The 20,433-nt window shown below is 37.4% G+C and overlaps 1 protein-coding gene across 4 annotated transcripts; it reads right to left on the reverse strand.

Moving 5' to 3' along the window:
• Positions 1–1,838: 1,838 nt before the first annotated feature.
• Positions 1,839–19,903, reverse strand: LOC104247051 (BAG-associated GRAM protein 1-like). 4 transcript variants are annotated; one of them, XM_009802985.2, is made up of 18 exons: positions 19,397–19,903; positions 18,535–18,585; positions 18,271–18,368; positions 17,460–17,535; positions 17,151–17,279; positions 16,992–17,038; positions 15,854–15,971; positions 15,627–15,743; positions 6,272–6,301; positions 6,059–6,158; positions 5,373–5,479; positions 4,083–4,226; positions 3,898–4,002; positions 3,401–3,547; positions 3,270–3,323; positions 3,081–3,144; positions 2,169–2,230; positions 1,839–2,079 (listed from the first exon to the last, which is right to left on the reverse strand). In XM_009802985.2, the coding sequence occupies exons 1-18, from the start codon at positions 19,595–19,597 to the stop codon at positions 1,879–1,881; spliced, it is 1,851 nt and encodes a 616-aa protein (XP_009801287.1). In that variant the 5' UTR covers positions 19,598–19,903; the 3' UTR covers positions 1,839–1,878. The 4 variants fall into 4 exon arrangements, with proteins under 4 accessions (XP_009801287.1, XP_009801286.1, XP_009801288.1 ...); XM_009802984.2 differs by having other exon boundaries at positions 19,382–19,903; XM_009802986.2 differs by having other exon boundaries at positions 18,535–18,604; positions 19,382–19,403.
• Positions 19,904–20,433: the final 530 nt, after the last annotated feature.

The following is a 20,433-nucleotide window of genomic DNA, read 5'->3' on the forward strand; positions in this document are numbered from 1 at the left end:
CTGCACGTTTGTTAATCCAAAATTGACTTTCACGTCCTTTTAAAACCATTCAAATTGGATTATATGAATAAACTAATATTATAGATAACCTTTATATAGATCAATATCAATTTATTATATATATTTATATATATATATATATATATATATTAACTAAGAGATATCATTTCAATTTTCTATTTCAAATAGAAAATTTTAATTTGTCCACATTATTGATTATATCCTCTATGCTAGCAAATAATATAAAATATTTCATTTGGACTAATAACTAAATTTATTTGACTAATTTAATTCTTTAATTTAATTATCAAATAAAAAGTAATTAATCCTTTAGCAAAGATCAGAACACCCGTTAGTGTGCGACCTCATAGGTTCAATACTAAGCCGGTAGTAAATTGATCACATCAATATACTAATCAAGGGTGGCGTCTAGCAACACTCCTTAACGACCGGATAACATGAAGTATACAATTTACTCTCAAGAACCTGTAGAAGAATAAATAATGTATTAATTCCTTCTGTCCTTATAGCTCTGGGCCACCCTAGGATATGGTTCAACTGTCAAATCCTAATAGGCGACCAACTATGTGTTCATGTCAAATATAATCGACCATTGAATGACCTAAGAAACTCTTTTCTTCTTTCATGCAATCGCCCTGGCCAAGGTCTTGATTTGGTCGGCTATGATTCATGATAACATGAAGCTTAAACTCATTACCAAGAGTTGACAGATTCCATCTTGATCAATCACTAATTCTTCAAGTATTTAATCATACCCAATATCCTTTCAACTATCGTCGTAGGGCCATAGGTGTCTAGCATCAAAGTACAATAAATAACTTGTCAATTACTATGATGATATCAGGTCAAAGGAAGCTCTTACATTACATTCTTCCGGAGAATATCCCATTGACAGTTTATGGTAATTCTAACCATTAGGAATTATCCAATGAGTCGGTTCAATGATCATATCTCTATATGCATCATCTATCTATGTGATTTAGTTAATGAGACCAACTAATCTTTATCTCATAAAGACGATCACATAGATATTGATCCAACCGGATTATTAATGTCCAAATTAATAAACTTATGATCAAGAACAAAATTTAGATTAAATTATAAGAAACTTCACTCTCATTATCATGATCTCAATCACAATGACAAGTCTCAAATTTAATCAAGGACCTTATCAAATTAATCAAGCAATTAATAATAATGATAAAAGAATATTAAATGCCATATATATTTTATATGAAATAACATTCATGAAAAATATGTTCAAATCATCAAACATGAGATTGGATCTAGGGCATATCTAATATATCCCTAACACTTGTAATCTACGTACAAGCATTCTATATACATATAGCGGTCTCATAATTTGAGCAGAGCTTTTGTTCATCAGATATCATTGCTCAATTCTGCTTCATTTGGCTAATTCGTTAGAATACCATTAGATTGACCAAAAAGTGCTCATATCCATTTGTTGCATCATCTTTCATTCCACTTTATTCTTTCACACTGTTTATAATAGATTCTTTAGGTTCTAGAATCTAGATTATATATCAAAAAGTGTAGAGGAGAAAAAGTAATTCCCTGATATCCCAACTTACAAAGATGGATAATTTACTCCCTTGCTAGGCATAGCTTATCCTTTTGAAATTCATAGGACATGCTCGACAAGTGTCTAAAATTTTGGGGCCTTAAAATAGTTTATAGGAAGACATGAAAATGAAAATGAGATGAAAGTTGAGTTGCTAAGCCTGTAACAATAAAAGATTTGCACTGATATTTCCCTTGAAGAGAGCAGCTTTGGAAAACAAGATTTGCAGATATCAGATAAAATAGTATTCCATTAAATAAAAAGTTGCATCTTCACGTATTACAAAGACGGACATTGGATCTCCTTGGTGGAGATAGGTTACAATGTTGATACAAGGATTGTGTTGTGGAGATGATATTTTCTATTTCACTCACTGATTCTCTTGGTTTGACATTTTCTATTTCGCTCACTGATACTCTTGGTTTAACCAATGAATGAGCCACCTCCAACATTATTGCCATCTCTTTCTTGTACTGCATAAGTGATTGAAGAGTGTAAAGGGGGAAAGTCATCACATTAACAAAACGAATGAACATAATAACTAACAGACGCTAAATAATACCTCGTTAATAGCTCCTGACTTAATTTTAGACTGCATAATGCACCATTTCTTGAAATGTGCACCTGTTGAAATTGCTGAAGTTAGCTTAACTTCGCATCACATCCGCACTCTCAAGGATGTGCAAATTTGACTTTTAAACTAATCTTCAGGATCATTCAAGTAGAGAAATTTAGGTCAAGAAAATCACAGCTCCGAATTATGCATTCAACTGTTTCATGCTTGCCACTCACCAGAAAAATAGAATAAAGAGAAAGAAGATTACAGTGTCACGTACTAGAGATTCAGTAGTTACCCGTCCGAACGAAAACATAAATATGATATCTCTAGGGTTTCAAAGAGAGAATCCAACAGCAAGTTAGATCAAACAAGCTTGGAAGGTGAAACTTGGTCAAGCACAACATCTGTGAAAGCACTCATAAGCCCTGAACTCATCATTGCACCAGGAAAATAGCTTCCTATCTAATTAAATCCAAGTGTGATGAATGACGAGGGTATCAATTCTCTGTAAGAGTCTAGTGAGAATGTAAATTAGAGTGATAGGCAGATGATTTGCCCAAAAGCATAATAGATGATAAGCAAAATGATAAGTTAGAAGATACCCTAAAGATACCTTTAAGTGGTAGGCTAGTTCGACTACTCAAATTGTAGACATATTCCTGGTGATAAATCACTACTTGAGCCATTTAGAAACGACATTCTGGCTCTCTTTTTATTGCAAGAATCCTTCATTGCCAAAGAGCGCCTCCCCCCCCCCCCAAACTGCTTTTTCAATGCAGCTGTAGAATGTGAAAAATACACATCATTCGAAAAGTGACCAGGAACAATAGATTCATTTCTAGAAGCAAAGGTGATCAATGGATAGTGGCTTGTACACATCCAGAAGAACAAGAAACCCGGATGGAAGAAACTTACCGGCTTTTATGTCCAAAGTGCAGGATGATTCAGAAGTTGTTTCGAACGACCACCTACAGTGTACCTGATTGAATAGCAAATCCAATCAGGATTAAGATGAGGAGCAGTCTAGGATGGAGTTAATGTATAAGGAATTCCATAGAGTAGTCTGGGAAAAGATCATGGCCTGACACCCAAAGTCATTAGTACCTCAAAGCATGACCCAAACGGCACATCATGGGCCTGTTGCACAGTCTCAAATACCTAAGGGAAAATACGAAAATGGTAAGCATAAACATGACCAGTAACATACAACATTGAAGGTGAGATATGATAATTACAAGAGCTTTTTTATCCAGTGATAAAACAGCATGTTGATACTCTGTCACTGCTGTATCTGGAGGGCACATAGGGCTGTTACATATGGTTCTGAAAGTAATTTCTCTGATTTGACCATCATATTCATCAGCAGAATTCCATTCACCCATCTACGGAGAAGAAAGACATTCAATATTTTGAGTCAAGCGAAAGCAACTGAAGTAAAGCAATTTCTGTTGAGATGTGAAAAGCATAATGAGGCTAAAGTAATTTATTTTCGTATTTATTCTAATCTCTGAGCAGAACTAAATGAAACACAGTAATATCTCCAGGCAAAAGATAACCCCGAAACTTCATAAATTGCGTGCAGAACAGTTTACTCCTGGAACAATATTTCATATGCCACCCAAAATAATGCATATTCTCTAACAAAAAGTTCCATAATCTAGTTCAAATGAGAAACGTATAAAGAAGCATGAGTCATAAACATTTTTTATACTAAATAGAATATGGGGCTTACATTGAGATTGAAATCTTTCCCTGCTGCACGGTATTCATTAGTGAAATTTGAACCATCAGCCAATAGCAAGTCAAAAAATTGCTCGGCTGTGCATGGCAAAACATCCTTGCAAAATTTAAGAGCGTCATAAATCATGGAAAGAAGTCCTAGTCCCAAAAATGTAAGAGATTAAATATCTTACATACATCATATATACCAGAGAGGACTTCTTCTTTAATAAATGGTTGACATTTCTGAATCTTGGTCACACTTTCTTCCTGATTTAATTCCATCTTTTTACATCCTTTGACCGAGCTGCTATGTGCACGCAGTGCCGACTGTTCCATCTCCTACAGAGAGAAAAGAGGGAAATTTAAGATATATTAAAAGAAAAGTCATGCAAAGCCAAAGTCTAAAAGGTAGAGACAATTTAAACCTAAAAAGTAAAAATGCTGTTAGAGACAACTTAAAGCTAAAGTAAAGAAAATGTTCTGATGTTCTAGCTGTAACGGTGAATACAAAACATGCCGAGATTAATAAAGAATCTGCAGAACATGTTGCTTCAAGAAGCTTACAGATAAAATATAACTACATAGCACCATTGACGTAGAATGGAAGTAAGCAATCAGGAAACGGATATCTAGTAGACAAAGCAGTATTATTTTGCAAAATGATTACTAGCATGCTGCCTAAACAGGCAAAGAACGATGACAGAAAGCTACTAAAATGTAAAGCCTTCACATAACAGAGATAATTCAGTAAGCCAAGTTGTTCATAACATCAAAGGCCTCATGCTTCTTCTCCCCTTGTTAAACATAGACGTCCAGGATAACTTGCATAAAGATTATAATCCATGATAGAGATGCAATTAATATGGAGGCTTTGGGGAATTCATTATGAACAAAAGGAACCCAAAGAAATAAGACAGACCATGCCAGCTCAATACATTCATACTAGTCTCTTTCTTTGCTGTTTCTTTTTTTTCCTGATTTTGGTGCCCAGAAGGGACACTGACATGCTTCAGCGTTGTTACAATAAATTTATGCTACCAAAAGAGAGCTCTTTGAAATACTGGATATGGTAATCAAACTAATCTTCATATGGAAGGTTCTTTCCTCGAGCACAAATAAATATGGTAACCATGCCGTGCAACTTTTTTGATAAAAAGAATTAGAAAAGGAAGTTCCATAAACACAAAAAACATCTTTGTTTATGCTCAGTGGTGCCATTAACTAGGGATTTCATTGACAGAAGGAAAACCCATATGTGATGAATGCTAATGCATTCAACGCTGTCGTACATCTCAGCTTTCAGAATACCTCTTTTATTGAATACATAAATGTTTTTAAGACAGCTAAGGTTAAATATTCAATTTGATTCATGGGTGGTTGTATCACTATTCACTATGGATATATGATAACCAGGAGTGCTTATTGTCTCAGATAATAATCAGAAAAAGGACCAACTAAAAGCACAGAAAGAAAATAAAATATAACCTTCTTCTCAGCTTCTAGCATTTCATGATAGTTATCTGCTGAACGTTGCAAGGCTCTTAACGCATGATTCCTATTCCAAAAAGATGCGAATTTATATCTTACTCTACCTGAAAGTGAAGAAAACTAGGTGATTAGCATATCGGTCGTAATACATCCAGAATTTAAATTTCAAGTTCAACTATCTAACATAAGCAAAACAAACCACTTCCCTTGTCTCCAAATTGGATGTCTAGTTTTCAGTTGATAAGATTGTAAGAAAGTGGTTTCTCGATAATGGAGAAACATGGGTTGATAGGTTGAGCCAGTCTTTCTTTAGCAGAAATAGGAACATGTCATATTGAGAATATTCGGAAGTTAAAAAATAACTGGGACCCAACTTGTATTATATAGTGTAAGGTAAAATCTTAGTTTCTCGAGAAGTATACATTATTTTGTGTCAATGGTGGAAGAAGAACATTTATTTTGGGATGGAGAAAATACTTAGGTAGAATTTCTAGTCTTGCATGATAATGCTAGCAGTGCCAATGGTGATATCATAGAATCTTCTCATAACATATCAAAAATTGAAACCTAGCGAGAAAACGCTCACTCACAGCTTGCCAACTTCCTGTTTCTTTTAAAACAAAAGAAAATGTGTTTCTAGTGAAATGAAAAATAAGGTTAAAAGATTAGGTTAAAATACTAACCATCCGGATTTCCTAACGGAGGCACCCCATGGCCGCCAGCACCAATGCGGAGAATTACTGTAATAGCAGGATTAACAAATGCATGCTGGCTCCTCCTTATCTAAAAGAAAAATAATACTCTTGCTGATTTCTGCAAATGGCCCAGCTAAATTCCAAGCACACTGACAACTTGGAAGAACAGATCATGGTAAAAAAACAAGGAGAATATCGTACCTCATCTATTTCCGCTAAAGGAATAATTACCTGCAAATGCAGTAAGCGTGGTTAAATAAACTAACCAATTTCAGCATTATTGAGATTCATTTACCAAAATCAAAATAGTACAGTCGTTACCAGTTCTTTCTATGCTTAGTTAGAATGGGAAGGAATAGGATATATTTATCCACATAACCTTGAGAAATTAAAAAATGTAAATAGTCTCTATTCAGATTGATGGGCTTTCAATGTCTTTGCCTTATATTTTGATGATCTAACAAACTTACTGTCAAGAATCAGATAGGGAACCTGACACACTTGGTACACATTTCAAATGAACGAAGTCTAGCCTGAACTCCAGCTAATGTGAACTGCTGCAAATAAAGAGAAAAGAGGAACAAGACAGGGACCTGATCCCCGGATGTTTTCAAAAGTACAAGTCAACTATACAGCTGGAAAGCAATTGCAGAAAGTACCTGCCTGCGACTGTACACGCGACAGTGCAGCAGACAGTGTAGCAGTCACTTCCCATTGGGAAGAGGCGTATACCAACCATGAACTGACATCATCCTTGGGATGTCTTTGGTGGTATAACAACATGGTGCAAGGCACAAGATATTCACTTGAGCATTTAGTGATATTCTCTCAAGCATTAAAGAGTTGATCCAGCATTGAAGTCACAAGTGTGTCAAGAACAAGAAGACAACTCCACTAAGGATCAGTTCCACAATAAGTCTATGTGTATCCGTAGTTGAGTTGTAATCTTGTTATTTGTTCTTCATTGTAACTCCTATCTTGCTTTCTTGGAAGCTGTGTTTTATGAAACCCAAAATCATAAACCTTCTGAGTTTATGTTGTGACTAAAGTTAGCCATAAGTTAAACTCTTTGTAACTAGTGTGTGACAAAGTGGCTTGTGGTAAGTGTATCACAAGTTAGTTGAGTTGAAGTCTTTGTAATAGAGTCATTACAAAGTGGCTTGTAATAGTGTGATTGCAAGTTAGTGAAGTTGAAAGCCTACAAGTGTAGGTCGTGGTTTTTGTCTCCTTGAGTAAGATTTTTCCACGTAAAAATCATGCGTCTCATTTACTTACTGCTTCAATAGTATTCTCAGTAGAGGACCAGGTACTCTATAGTGTGGTGGATCTATATAAACTAATAATTGGTATCAGAGCAGGTTCTTTCTAAAAGGTTAACACCTAGAAAGGATCTCAATGGTTGCTCCACCTAACTTTGAGAAAGGACAATCAACCTACAGACCTCCTAGATTCAATGGTCAGTACTACGACTGGTGGAAGACTCGTATGCATGATTTTATAATGGCTGAAGACTCAGAACTATGGGACGTCATTTGTGATGGTCCACATGTTCCTATGAAGAAGCTTGGAGAAACTGGACCAATGGTGCCGAAAAATAGAAAAGAGTACAGTGATATTGACAGAAAAGTCGTAGAAAAGAACTATCATGCCAAGAAAATCTTGGTATGTGGTATAAGACCTGATGAGTACAACAGAATCTCAGCTTGTGATTCTGCCAAAGAAATATGGGAAGCATTGCAAACCGCACACGAAGGAACTACTCAGGTTAAACAGTCCAAGATTGACATGCTCACCACTGAGTATGAGCTCTTCAGGATGAAAGATGATGAGTCTATACAAGATATGCACACTAGATTCACATCCATCATAAATGAGCTTAATTCACTTGGAGATGTTATTCCCAGAAACAAGCTTGTAACGAAGATTCTCAGTGTTCTACCTGGCTCTTGGGAGAGTAAAGTAAATGCCATCACTGAAGCTAAAGATTTACAAACTCTACCCATGGATGAGTTGATTGGAAATCTGAAGACATGCAAGATGAAAAGAAAGAAAGACAGTGAAAGAAGAGAGCCAAAGAAGGAAAAAAACGTGGTGCTCAAGGCTGAAAACAGTGACTCAAGTCAAGAAGATAGTGATACGGCCTATCTTACTAAAAGGTTTCAAAAGATGGTTCGAAGAAATGGTGGTATACCAAAGAGGGGTAATTCAAGTAAGGCAAGGAACAATGATCTCTGTCACAAGTGCGGAAAGCCAGGGCATTTCATTAAAGATTGCCCACTTCTGAAACAGGAGCAATACAAACAAAACCCTGACAAAGTAGCAAAAAGGAACCCGGTTCCTGACAAACGGTTCATTCAAAATAGTGCAGTTGACAATGTTGTGAAGCAAGCTCTTGCTGCTTGGGGAGACTCCTCCAGTAAATCAGAAGGGGAACCAGATGCAGAAAACAGCTCCATGATGGCAGTAGAAACTGAAGCAACGAAGTATGACTCACTGTTTGCGCTGATGGCTCAGTCTGACGATGATGAAGAGGATGAAAATGATGAGGTAAATTTCAGGGATGTTGAGAGAAATCTGAAGTCTTACTCTTCTAAGAAATTAAGGTCATTAGCAAATGTTCTAATTGATGCATATTATAGCCTTATTAATGATATGGAGATCTTGACCATAGAGCTAGGAGATGCTGAACAATCTAGAGACGATCTGGTGGTCTATGTAGTTGATCTAAATGAGACCATAGCTAATTTTGAAAAAGGAAAGGAAACTTTGAATGAAAAAATAAATAATGTAGAAAATGAGAGAGATGACTTGATGGTAGTGGTTGTTGATTTGAAAGAAATCATAGAAAGCTTTAGCAATGAAAAGCACACTCTAAAAGAGAAAATTGCAGCTACTGAGTAAGAGAGGGATGACTTTTTAGTGATAATCACTGACCTAGAGGAAACTATTGAGGGACTCAAATCAGAACTTAGGCCTACAAGTATTGAGAAAGGGAAAGAAGTAGCCGGTGAGTCACACATCAAGCTTGAAAAAGAATTAAATGATGTTAAAACTAGTCTATGTGGTGAACTCGAGAAAAATGGGCAGCTTCAAGCTGAACTGAAGAAAGTAAAAAACTGATCTTGAGAAATCTCTCAAGTGGACCTGGTCCTCAGATGCTGTCACTGCCATGTACTTCAACAATAGTGAAAACAGGCAGGGAATCGGGTTTCAAAAGCAGAAAACTCCTTACAACCCTCACAGCAAGTATGTCACAGTTCCTGATAACTGGCTTTGTACCCACTGTGAGAACAATGGGCACTTCAAAGAAAATTGTCAGGTCAGGGTTCACTCTGTTCAGAAAAAAAATTGTTTACTGAAAAAGTGACTACTAAAGAGGGACCAGGTACCGCTCCAAGAAACGAATATTGCCTGCATGGACTAGAAAAGCTCTTATTTATCCATTTTCTCATAACAAGTGACCCAAACTAGTTTGGGTTCCTAAATCTAACCCGTAATTTATATGTGCAGGGAACAGTGAGAGGAAACGGACTGCAATGGTTCATGGACAGTGGATGCTAAAAGCACATGACTGGAAACACCATGGATTTTCTCTCACTGAAAGCTCTGCAGGGAAGGGAATGTATCCTTTGGAAAAAAAAAGAGGGTACATTCTCTGTGTTGGAAATGTTGGAAATTCTCTTTCACACTCTGTGATAAAGGGAACAAAGTAGAGTTCTTATCAAAAATGCACACAGTTACGATTGGTAACTGGTGAAGTGGTCTTAGTAGCCAAAAGATACAAGAACATCTACGTCACTGACTTTAAATCTCTACAAGCTGGTGATATGAGCTGCTTAAAAGCAGTTGATAATGATGCAAAACTTTAGCATAAAAATTGAGACACGCAAGCTTCTCACTTTCTGAATGAACTCATTCAGAAGGACCTGGTTCATGGATTGCCAAATTCAAGATTCACCTGGACACTGTTTCTTAGAAAAAAGAAAGAGACTTTTGAGGTATTTGTGACATTTGTCAAGAAGATCCAAGTGAAGATGGAATTGAAGGTAGCATGTATCAGATCTGACCACGGGACAGAATCTGTCAATGCCAAATTTGATGAGTCTTGTAATGAAAATGGGATCACTCACAACTTCTCAGCACCAAGGACTCCACAGCAAAATGGTGTTGTTGAAAGGAAGAACAGAACTCTGGAAGACATGGCATGGACAATGCTCATCGATAGTGGAATCGCCAAAAATTCTGGGCAGAAGCAATAAACACTGCTTGCTACTTGGTGAACAGGTGTATGATCAGGTCCCTCCTAAAAAAAAACCTATGAGCTGCTCAATAGAAGAAAACCAAAGATAACTCATTTGGGAAACTTTGGATGCAAACGCTATGTTCTCAACAACGAGAAGGACCAGCTTGGGAAGTTTGATGCAAAAAGCGATGAAGGAATCCTTCTGAGATATTCCTCTCAAAGCAAAGTCTACAATGTCTGCAACAAAAGGACACAATGTGTGGAAGAAAGTGGTCATGAGCTATTCAACAAGACTCCCTCTTCTAACAAGGGAGGAAACAATGATGATCAAGATAATGAACCACTTTTGGTTCTTGGGGAAATATCTGATGTTTCAAATGACGAAGCTGAAGAAAGAGTTGGAGATGTGGTGAAAGGTACTCCACAAGCAGTAGAATAAGGAGTGCACGGAAATCCACTTAATTTACTCAGCTCCTCTACTAATCAAACTTCAGTCCCCAAGTGGAAACATAAAAGCTCCCATCCACTCGATAACATAATCACCCCCCTTGATTCTGGATTTAGACAAAATCAAAAGGCAGAAATTCCCTAGCCTTCTCTGTATTTCTATCCCAGATAGAACTCAAAAAATATCAAGGAAGCCTTGAAGGATGCTGACGGGCATTCAGCAATGCAAGAGGAACTGCATCATTTTGAAGGAAACAAGGTTATCTGATGGTCAAGAAGAGCACATCTGGAATGGCTCATTCTATGGATCATGCTTAATCTCATGGGGTACGAGGAAATACAACCTAGTGGTTCTCTCAACAGCGAAGCAGACGCTCTTAACATGGCAAAGAACCAGGTCCAGCACAAGAGGACCAAACACGTTGATGTCAGATACCTTTGTCTCATAAATAATGTGAAAAGGGGACTTATTTGTATGAGATTTTGCTGCACAAGAACATCAATTTATAGATATCTTCACCAAAGCATTTAGCGGGGAACATTTTGAAAGAAACAGGGTGAAGCTGGGGCTATTGAAGCTTAATTGAGAACCTGATACCTCATCAATTGGCTATGAAAATCACCTTCAGGTAAAACTAGCTAAAGTGTTTTCTGGCCAAGCCTAACTCACATCGATACCGTTGCAGGTAAACACGCATGACGATTATAGAAGCTAAAGGTACGATGCTGAACTACGAAAGAAGAGCTGCTAAAATCTTTTTCAAAAACTGTTCGGGAATCAGGTTCCTGTACCACAGGTTAGCAGTAATGTGTTTGTTTTTCGCATGCTTTCTCAAAAAGGTTAACAAAATTAATTCAACTACCACATCATCCGACTTTTCAGAGTCTGCATATCACGTCTTGTCTTTCAAATTCTTTTACCTCCTCTGCATGTTACGTATTCCCACAAACCTACCACCATTTTGAAACCCTTCAGAACCCGTTTCTCTCCCTTCTCATCATTGACCCTTCTTCCCATAAAACTCTCTCTCTCTCACAGCAGTCCTGAACCTTCATCTCCTTTTGTATCTATGTGATCCTTTCTTAACTTCTCTGTCACTCAAATTCCCTACCAAATTCTCCTACAATGGCAAATGAACAATCTCTTCCTTCTTCTACCATCAACACCACTCTCACTTCCCCATCATCCTTAAAGTCAACTCCAGAGATTCACTCTTCCACTATCCCTATTACTGCAACACCCACACCTGTTTCCTCCTCATCTCCTATTGTTTTTCCTTCTTCGTTAAACTGTCTCCCTTCCATGTGTTGAAAACCCCATGTCTCCCCCTTTTTCTGATCTCACCAAAGAACACTCAGGAAGTGTTACCACTCAGATGTCAGAGGTCTCTGAGGATGATCCTGATCAGTATCTAAACTCCTCCATTTTGGACTCAGTGGCTCTCACAGAGTCACCAGAAAAGGAAGCAGCACACATGGCTATCGCTGCTGAGAGTCTTTTGAACGAAGGAGCCTCCCTCTTGTCTGAGTCTCAGGGGGAAGAAGCTCCATTCTTAGGCGATGAAAGAACCTTGGTACTCTTCGAGTCTCCAGTCCATGAAACAGTCACAGAAAAAACTGTTGGAGAACCTGATTCTCTTCCAGTTAAATCAACTCAGGAACCTCTTGTTTATCCTAAGCCCTTAGAATCCATTCCACACAGTGAGATCCCTGTTGATGAAGTCAGCGTGTGGTTTAAGATGCACAAACCAACAGAGACTCCTGAATCCTCTTCCAAGCGACTCTCTACCAGGTTGCAGCAGAAAGAGACTTTCGAGTCTGCCTTGCAGAAAAGTAAGAGGAGTGTTAAGAAAAACAAGAAGTTGATAAAACAGGGGGAATTTGTGTCTGACAAAAGCATTCCAGTGGTTGAGGTTGATAAAGATGCTGTAGAGGAACCCAGTTCCTTAGTAAAACGATCTACAAAAATCCAGAAGTCTGTGGTTGGAGCTTCCGATGAAGCTATTGAAAAACAAAGTGGAACATCCGTGAAGGGTAGTAGTAAGTCTAAGAAGGTTGTAGTTGAGCAAGCTATGTCTGAAGGAGATACTGTGGGGGTTGTAAACCGGAAAGGGAAGTCTGTTGAGGGGTCCAAAAAATGAAAACGGGAAACTGCAGGGGAACCTGGTTCTATGAAGACCATACCTAGTGACAGTGGTCTTTGGCAAGAGAGATTGAGAACTCAGAAAGTCTTGTGGGGTCGTATGTTTGACCCGGCAACCTCAGAGATGACAGGTATGAGGCAAGTTCTGGAGATGGTGGAATTTCAACAATGGAAGCATTTGTTTCAAGAGGATGTGCCTAAGGTGTACGAAGATGCGGTACAAAATTTCTACGCATCTCTCTGTTGAGGAGGATCACATATGTGTGCCAGTAAATGGAGTAGACATTGTGCTTGACGCTTCAGCATCGGGGAAAGTTCTCCAAATTCCATGTGAAGGGATGTCCTCAGTAGGGTGCCTGTGGTGATAGCTTTAGGAGAGCTATCATGAAAGAGCAAGTTGTTCAGCAGGGGGAACGGATGCATAAGAAGACACTACTTCCTGAGTATCAGTTTCTCTTTGAGCTGGTCAATAAGGTGCTTTTACCTCGTGCTGAGAGGCGGTCTATCGCTTCAAAGTCTGATCTGGTATTAATGAAGGCTCTTGATGAATTCGTCCCGATCAATCTGCCAGCAATCATGATAGAACATATGCAAAAGGTGACAAACTTTAAAGGCGGCAATCACGGGCTCCCATATGGCTTTCTCCTCACTCGAGTGTTTAAGTTCTACAAGGTTCCTTTGGCTAATCTCAAAGTGGGCACACACAAGCAAACCTTCTCCAAAACTACTCTGGGAGAATGTGAGTGCGTAGAAAAGGTTGGTGGAAGCACCTCGACCATTTCTCAGCTGATCAATGCTCAAAATGCTGCTTCCGAAGAGATCAGGAGGATGAGGGCTCAGAATGCAATACTGGAAACTCAGCTCAGTCAAGCTGCTAGGGGACTTGGTTCTGTTAATTCCACCAATGAAGAAGTTGCCCGCTTGACAAAGGAAAATGATGAGCTTCGCGCAAAACTGCTTGAAGAGCAGCTGTCTACAAATGCCCGTATGGACCTGGTTCTCAAAACCCCTGCTGCCTCTTTCTCCAAGTCTCTCTTCTAGCGCCCCTTAGAAACCTCTCAGCGCCCAGCTGTCTTCTGTTAAGATGTTTTGTGGCTTTTGTTTCTCTTTTTGTTTGTCTTTTTGTTGATGGCATGTTGGATTTCACCGTTACTGCTCCTGTTTACTCCGTCCATTTTTCATATCAATGAAACAACTCTTCTTTTTGCTTGTACAATGTTGTTTTCTTTTGGCTTCTCTTTTTTGTCATGTTGTGTGCACATATGTGTTAGACTTCTTTATGTTGTTTGCTTGCTTGTGTATTTTTAATGATGCCAAAAGGGGGAAGTATAGCATAGTATAATATAAATGCAATGGAAATTGATTGAAACAGAGGATCTGGTTAAGGGGGAATCAAAAGCAAAAGGTCAGGGGAAACTTGTGAAGTTCCTGTTACCTTATCTGGTTATTTCTGCTCTAAATAACTGTTATCGATGCCTAAGTTTGTCTCATCAAAAAGGGGGAAATTGATGGGCTTTCACTGTCTTTGCCTTATGTTTTGATGATCTAACAAATTTACTGTCAAGAACCAGATAGGGAACCTGACACACTTGGTACACATTTCAAATGAACGAAGTCCAGCTTGAACTCCAACTAATGTGAACTGCAGCAAATAAAGAGAAAAGAGGAACAAGACAGGGACCTGATCCCTGGATGTTCTCTGACAGAAGTACAAGTCAACTATACAACTGGAAAGTAACTGCAGAAAGTACGTGCCTGCAACTGTACACGTGACAGTGCAACAGGTAGTGCAGCAGTCACTTCCCATTGGGAAGTGGCGTGTACCAACCATGAACTGACATCATCCTTGGGTTGTCTTTGGCGGTATAACAACATGGTGCAAGACACAAGATATTCACTTGAGCATTTAGTGATATTCTCTCAAACATTAAAGAGTTGATCTAGCATTGAAGTCACAAGTTGTCAAGAACAAGAAGACAACTCCACTAAGGATCAGTTCCACAATGAGTCTATGTGTATCCGTAGTTGAGTTGTAATCTTGTTATTTGTTCTTCGTTGTAACTCCTATCTTACTTTCTTAGAAGTTGTGTTTTAGGAAACCTAAAATCATAAACCTTCTGAGTTTATGTTGTGACTAGAGTTAGTCATAAGTTAAAGTCTTTGTAACTAGTGTATGACAAAGTGGTTTGTGGTAAGTGTATCACAAGTCAGTTGAGTTGAAGTCTTTATAATAGAGTCATTATAAAGTGGCTTGTAATAGTGTGATTGCAAGTTAGTGAGTTGAAAGTCTACAAGTGTAGGTCGTGGTTTTTGTCCCCTTGAGTGGGATTTTTGCACGTAAAAATCCCGTATCTCATTTACTTACTACTTCATTAGTATTCTCGGTAGAGGACCAGGCACTCTATAGTGTGGTGGATCCATATAAACTAACACAGATTAAAATCCCTTTATCCAACATTCATCCATTAAAAACTGCTATTAGCAATCTTTCCTCATAAAACTTGCTCCATTTCAAGATATCCACAGGCAGGGTGATACTACAAAATTTTGAACTACGCTTCTGGCAGAAATGTAGAATACCCAGAACAAACTCATGGCAGTCAATGGGATATAATTCACCGGAGAAAACAAATTAATCATAAGCATTTAGCTTAGAAAATTTTAGGTAAAAAGTAGATCCACAAAGTAAAATATCACGAGGTACAATCAAAAGAGGATCTGACCTTCATTTGCTTTGAGAATACGTTTGAGTGGAAGCAGATATGCCATGTCGAAACATACATACGGCCATGATACAAGAATGACCTTTCTAGAGCACATGAATAACTATGTTCGACAACCTGAAATAACTACATTGATTAGCAAAGAACTGACTCACAACAGTCCAAAATTTCCACCTTAGAGTTCTTCCAAACCAAGAGTCCTTTATCAGTCAAAACTTAGCACTTGCCTCATCAGCAGGGAGATCAAATATTGTTTGCAGCGGCCCAGGTTTCTGATGAACAACAGTTGGTCCTTGTTTATCCAAATCAATCCTTCTACGAGTATTAGCATGGCCGTTCAAACCTCTAAAACCACCAAATGAAGAAGGGGGAATAAGAGTATTATCTTTCAGCTAAGATGAACACTAATCTTTTCAAGGAACAGAGTGATGAACCATAAGTAATTACATAATTCTCTGAGGGATCAAGAATCTTCCAACAACAGAGAGAAAATCCGACCATAAACAATACCCATGTGACACTTCAGAGAGTGTGGATAATGCTCGTAGCATTGCTTCAAAATTATTTTCTTTTTCCTGAACTCTATGTGTCATCAAAGCATTGCCAAGTAAAGCTTTAACAGAAATATATCTCCGTAAAGAGTAATCATCTGATGATTAAAGGATCAACATTCATGCCTCGCTCTTTTATCTCCCCTATTCCCACATTTTCTCATTAAGTGAGGAGTGTTTTGTTACCTGGTTAATTCTTCCTAATTCTCCATTTTTTTCACTATCCACCTATTGCAAGCATGAAAATCAAATTGATATCTATCACTTGTGTATTATTACATATATACACTTCCGTACTATTGAATAATGAGCTGAACAAGAGGGAAAGCACACCCCCTCCAAATAGCAGCTAAGTTACTATATTCTATAACTGTGGCACCGAAAAATAATGTTGAATCATAAAAAACCGTAGAAACTATCCAGAGTAGAACCAAGTTCACCAAACAATTAAGTAACTTATTCAGAAGCTGGTCCTGCCACATTTTACACTGTGCACAAACTCAAGTTTCGAGGTTGCATTGTATTCTCGAGCCACAAATGCTTTATAGTAGCTCAGCAAATAAGCAAAACCTTGACAGATTGGGGGAACCATATGTAATATTGGTAAGCTATCCTATCACAAAATCTCTAATAGCACGTAAATCCCCAACTCAACTCTTTGAAAGAGTATGTACATTTGACCAAAAGAAGGAACCTATGAGTGGACAAATAGCTGATTATGTATTCAAATATAAAACACTAGTCCCATAAAGATGGTTGACATTCAAATAAGAAATAATGTAAGACCCTAAAAGAAAAGGGAGCAAAAGAGCACCTTGAAAAATTGACATTGTGCTTTAAAGTATTAATATGAAGATAAACCTGAAAAAGAAAAAAAAAACAACAGCCAAAACTCTGTAAAAGAACAACCACTAAAACATCCACAATAAATGATGTTTTTTCAAAGAAAAGAGGATAACATAATCAATAATACCTGCCCAGATGAACTGTCTAATGTATGCCATTCTGCACCAGTTTGACCTTCATTTTCAACAGCTACAGTCACTGAACCAAGAACAGCACTTTTCCAAATTATATCCCAATCATATATTGTCACATTAATCTGTCATACAATCAAGAAAAATAATTCATTACAAAAAGATAATAAAAACACGAAACCAATATAATATTGAATGTTAAAGTAATCAAACAGCAAATACAGCACACAAAAATCTGAAGATGATTACAAAACACAGACTGCAGTAAGTTCGTGCTTTATGTCAAAAGATTTATTGGGAGCTACCTCTACTGGAAGCTCGTCAACAGAGAAGTTGAACTCCTCCCCCCACATAGGATTTCTTGAACCAGGAACCATTGAACTGCAACACTTTGAAGAACATAACTTGAAACATGTGTAATATAGGAGTGAAAAGTATGCTGAAGAGATAGTTTTACAACTTTCTGTAACTCCCCAATCCCCATTGTACACATTGTTAACAAACCAATCACCAAAAAAGAAGGTAAGCTCGCACCCAACCTTGACTGTCAACTATTACAACACAGTGTAATGGAGCAAAGACCATCTCAAAACTAAGCTAACCAACAATATAAGTATCAAAAGGTCTGGTTTCTCCTTCATATTATATCAAAAGGAGTTCATTTTACTTAGCCACAGTTGTGAGAGTCTCATAGTACATATTAATCTTTATTCCAAAAATGTTCTAAGAAAAACTCAAAGATCACAAGTAACTGACAGAATCATATAAGGTAGAAGGTTAGAACTTGCATGCACTTTCAATCAATGGAAAGAGACAAACATGAAAAAGATGGTTCTCAAATTGCTTTCCACATTAATTAAAAAAAACATGCTTATCCAAACAAATTTGAATATCAATCAGAATGGACCAAATCAACCAATCATTTATGTTTGCATGATCTATTAAACATAGATTATAAAGATGTATATTCGTGCAAGAACATCGTGACACATTCAATCTTTGATGATGGAAGCTGGTTCAAAAATCATCAATAATAGAAAAGCATACTCATAACTACCCATAGACAAGGTAAACCACTACGCCAAGATCATAGGATAATAAAATAGAGGTAGCCACCTAAATCTCTTTTGTTTCCCACAAGTGATGATTGCATATGGATCTGAAGTCCCATTCAAATTAGCAGCAATAAGATTTTTAGCAGCCAACAATTCAACCTGAAACATTGGACAAAGTACAAGTAGTCAACTATGAGTTGCAGATATGGCCATCACATGAATATTCTAATGCAATAAGCATGGCAACCAATAGCAGTACTGTACAATGCACCAAATCCAGAGATAGGAGTTATAATTAGTGCATGAACATGAAGTTCAAATATACCTTGATTACGTATGAAGAATTAGTTTGAGCATCCCCTTTTAACTGGCACATCTACAAAATAAGTGCGCAACTGCACGTCAAACAAGTGGAAAATCACATGATGAAAACGAAAAAGAAGTTTATAAATTTCAATCAAGGGATCATTTCCTTCCTAAGAAAGTTAGATATTCCTGTTAACTTCTTATATTGGTCATTCGGAATCAGGATTAGACTTTTGTGTGGTACATTTTCATTGGAAATATGATGATTGGACTATGCAAAATCAAATTTCAGCTTATCATAATTTCGACGAAGCACACATGATTTTTGAGAAACAACGCCAACAACTGATTGAACTCTTATAACAATATCTAGAGTTAGCTTCTGAAGTTGCCGAATAATAGATGCAAGTTACAACTAAAGCAAACACAAATAAGTATACTTATCAACTATGTGGATGTCATCCTCATTATTAGAGAAGCTAGGCCAGTGATCTCTACTTCATCTTCTAAACTCAGTACTCTTCCAATTTGGAATAAAATTCGTCACAATGACAAGTTCTAATGCTCGTTTTAACTAACTCAGATTTTTATTTACAACAGGATAGGACGCAGGAAGATGACTTTGACATTATTTCATAATGAGCCTATGTTAGCTACACCACCCAAAGGATTTGTACAGGCAAGCCTCCTTAAAATGCGGGATTTATGATCTTAAAAATAAGACAAGTTTAACTGCTACAACATATTTAGGTGATTCTGACGGGGTGTAAAATTCCTTAAATTGACAGCGTATATAACTTAAACTCCTTTTGAATTAGTGAAAGGAAAATGTATATGTATATAAACTGGGAGTACATTCTACTTACTTCGAATCCACTTACTCTATATGCTGGATCATCCTCCAGTTTAGTGACGCTACTGACAATACCAGAACCGTCAACCCGAGTGCGATACTCAACTATGTCATCTCCGTCGAGGGTGAAGAACCAGCAACAGAGAACAATAAAGGCCGTCGCGAAGACGGTGACTTGCACCTCCCACCATGACGGCAAGAGAAACTCCAACACCGTCTCCATAGTCATCTATAATTGCACAAAAAACTGCGCAAATAGTAAACGGGACAAAAGTTGATGGAACGAAAATTCCTTAGTATAGGCGTGTAGCTATCAAATGGAATGGTCCAATTTCCAAAAGCACCATTGAATCATTGAAGTTATTCAGAGGAGAAACAGAAACATTTTTTATGTGCATAGACAGAGTAAAGTGTGTGTTTGTGTGAGAGAGAGACAAAAAGGAACGAAAAAAGGGAGGGAGCGTGGAAGCGTGATTAAATAGACAGAACTGAAATGACGGATTTAGCCCTTTTGCTTTAAAGTTTAGAGGGAGGTTTAGTGGAATGATTAGAGAGAAATTAGGGGTATTATGGAACTTTAGAAACTTCCTAACGACAAGAATATTATGGAAATGGTGGAATTTAAAATAGAATGTTTTTCATTAAGCCGTCCATGTGAGTTAGTATAGTGGAATTTCCAGCTTTTGCCACTTTGTAAAGGACTAAAAAGTGTTTGTTTAGAAGTTTGGGGAAATAATTACACCCTACCCTTCACTGTAAATAAGAAAAGTTATTGTCAAAGAAAATTTAAAAACTTACTAAAATAAATTTACATTTAATTAGTCAATTATTTAATCTCATTAACACGATAGTATACAAATAACAAGTACTAAATCAAACAGAAAGCAATCTATATCGATAAAATAAATAAAATGTAGAGAAAGCAAAAAGCGTAGGAAGAGGTGCGAACAATGATGGCTAAGAGAGAACAATAATGATGGCCGGCGGCCCGGCGCACATCTTAAAAGATTATAGGAGTATTAATAATACTGTATTATATAGTACTGGCTTATTTTAATAACTTAA

Source organism: Nicotiana sylvestris, chromosome 6 (assembly GCF_000393655.2).
Source record: "Nicotiana sylvestris chromosome 6, ASM39365v2, whole genome shotgun sequence".
Classification (NCBI taxonomy): domain Eukaryota; kingdom Viridiplantae; phylum Streptophyta; class Magnoliopsida; order Solanales; family Solanaceae; genus Nicotiana; species Nicotiana sylvestris.

Coding starts and splice junctions, on each gene's coding strand:
- LOC104247051 (XM_009802984.2), bottom strand. CDS start 19,597: ATGACTATGGAGACGGTGTTGGAGTTTCTCTTGCCGTCATGGTGGGAG. Junction 18,586..19,381: donor ATAGAGTAAGTGGATTCGAA/GTAAGTAGAATG, acceptor CTTATTTTGTAG/ATGTGCCAGTTAAAAGGGGA. Junction 17,536..18,270: donor GGGAAACAAAAGAGATTTAG/GTGGCTACCTCT, acceptor AAAGTGTTGCAG/TTCAATGGTTCCTGGTTCAA.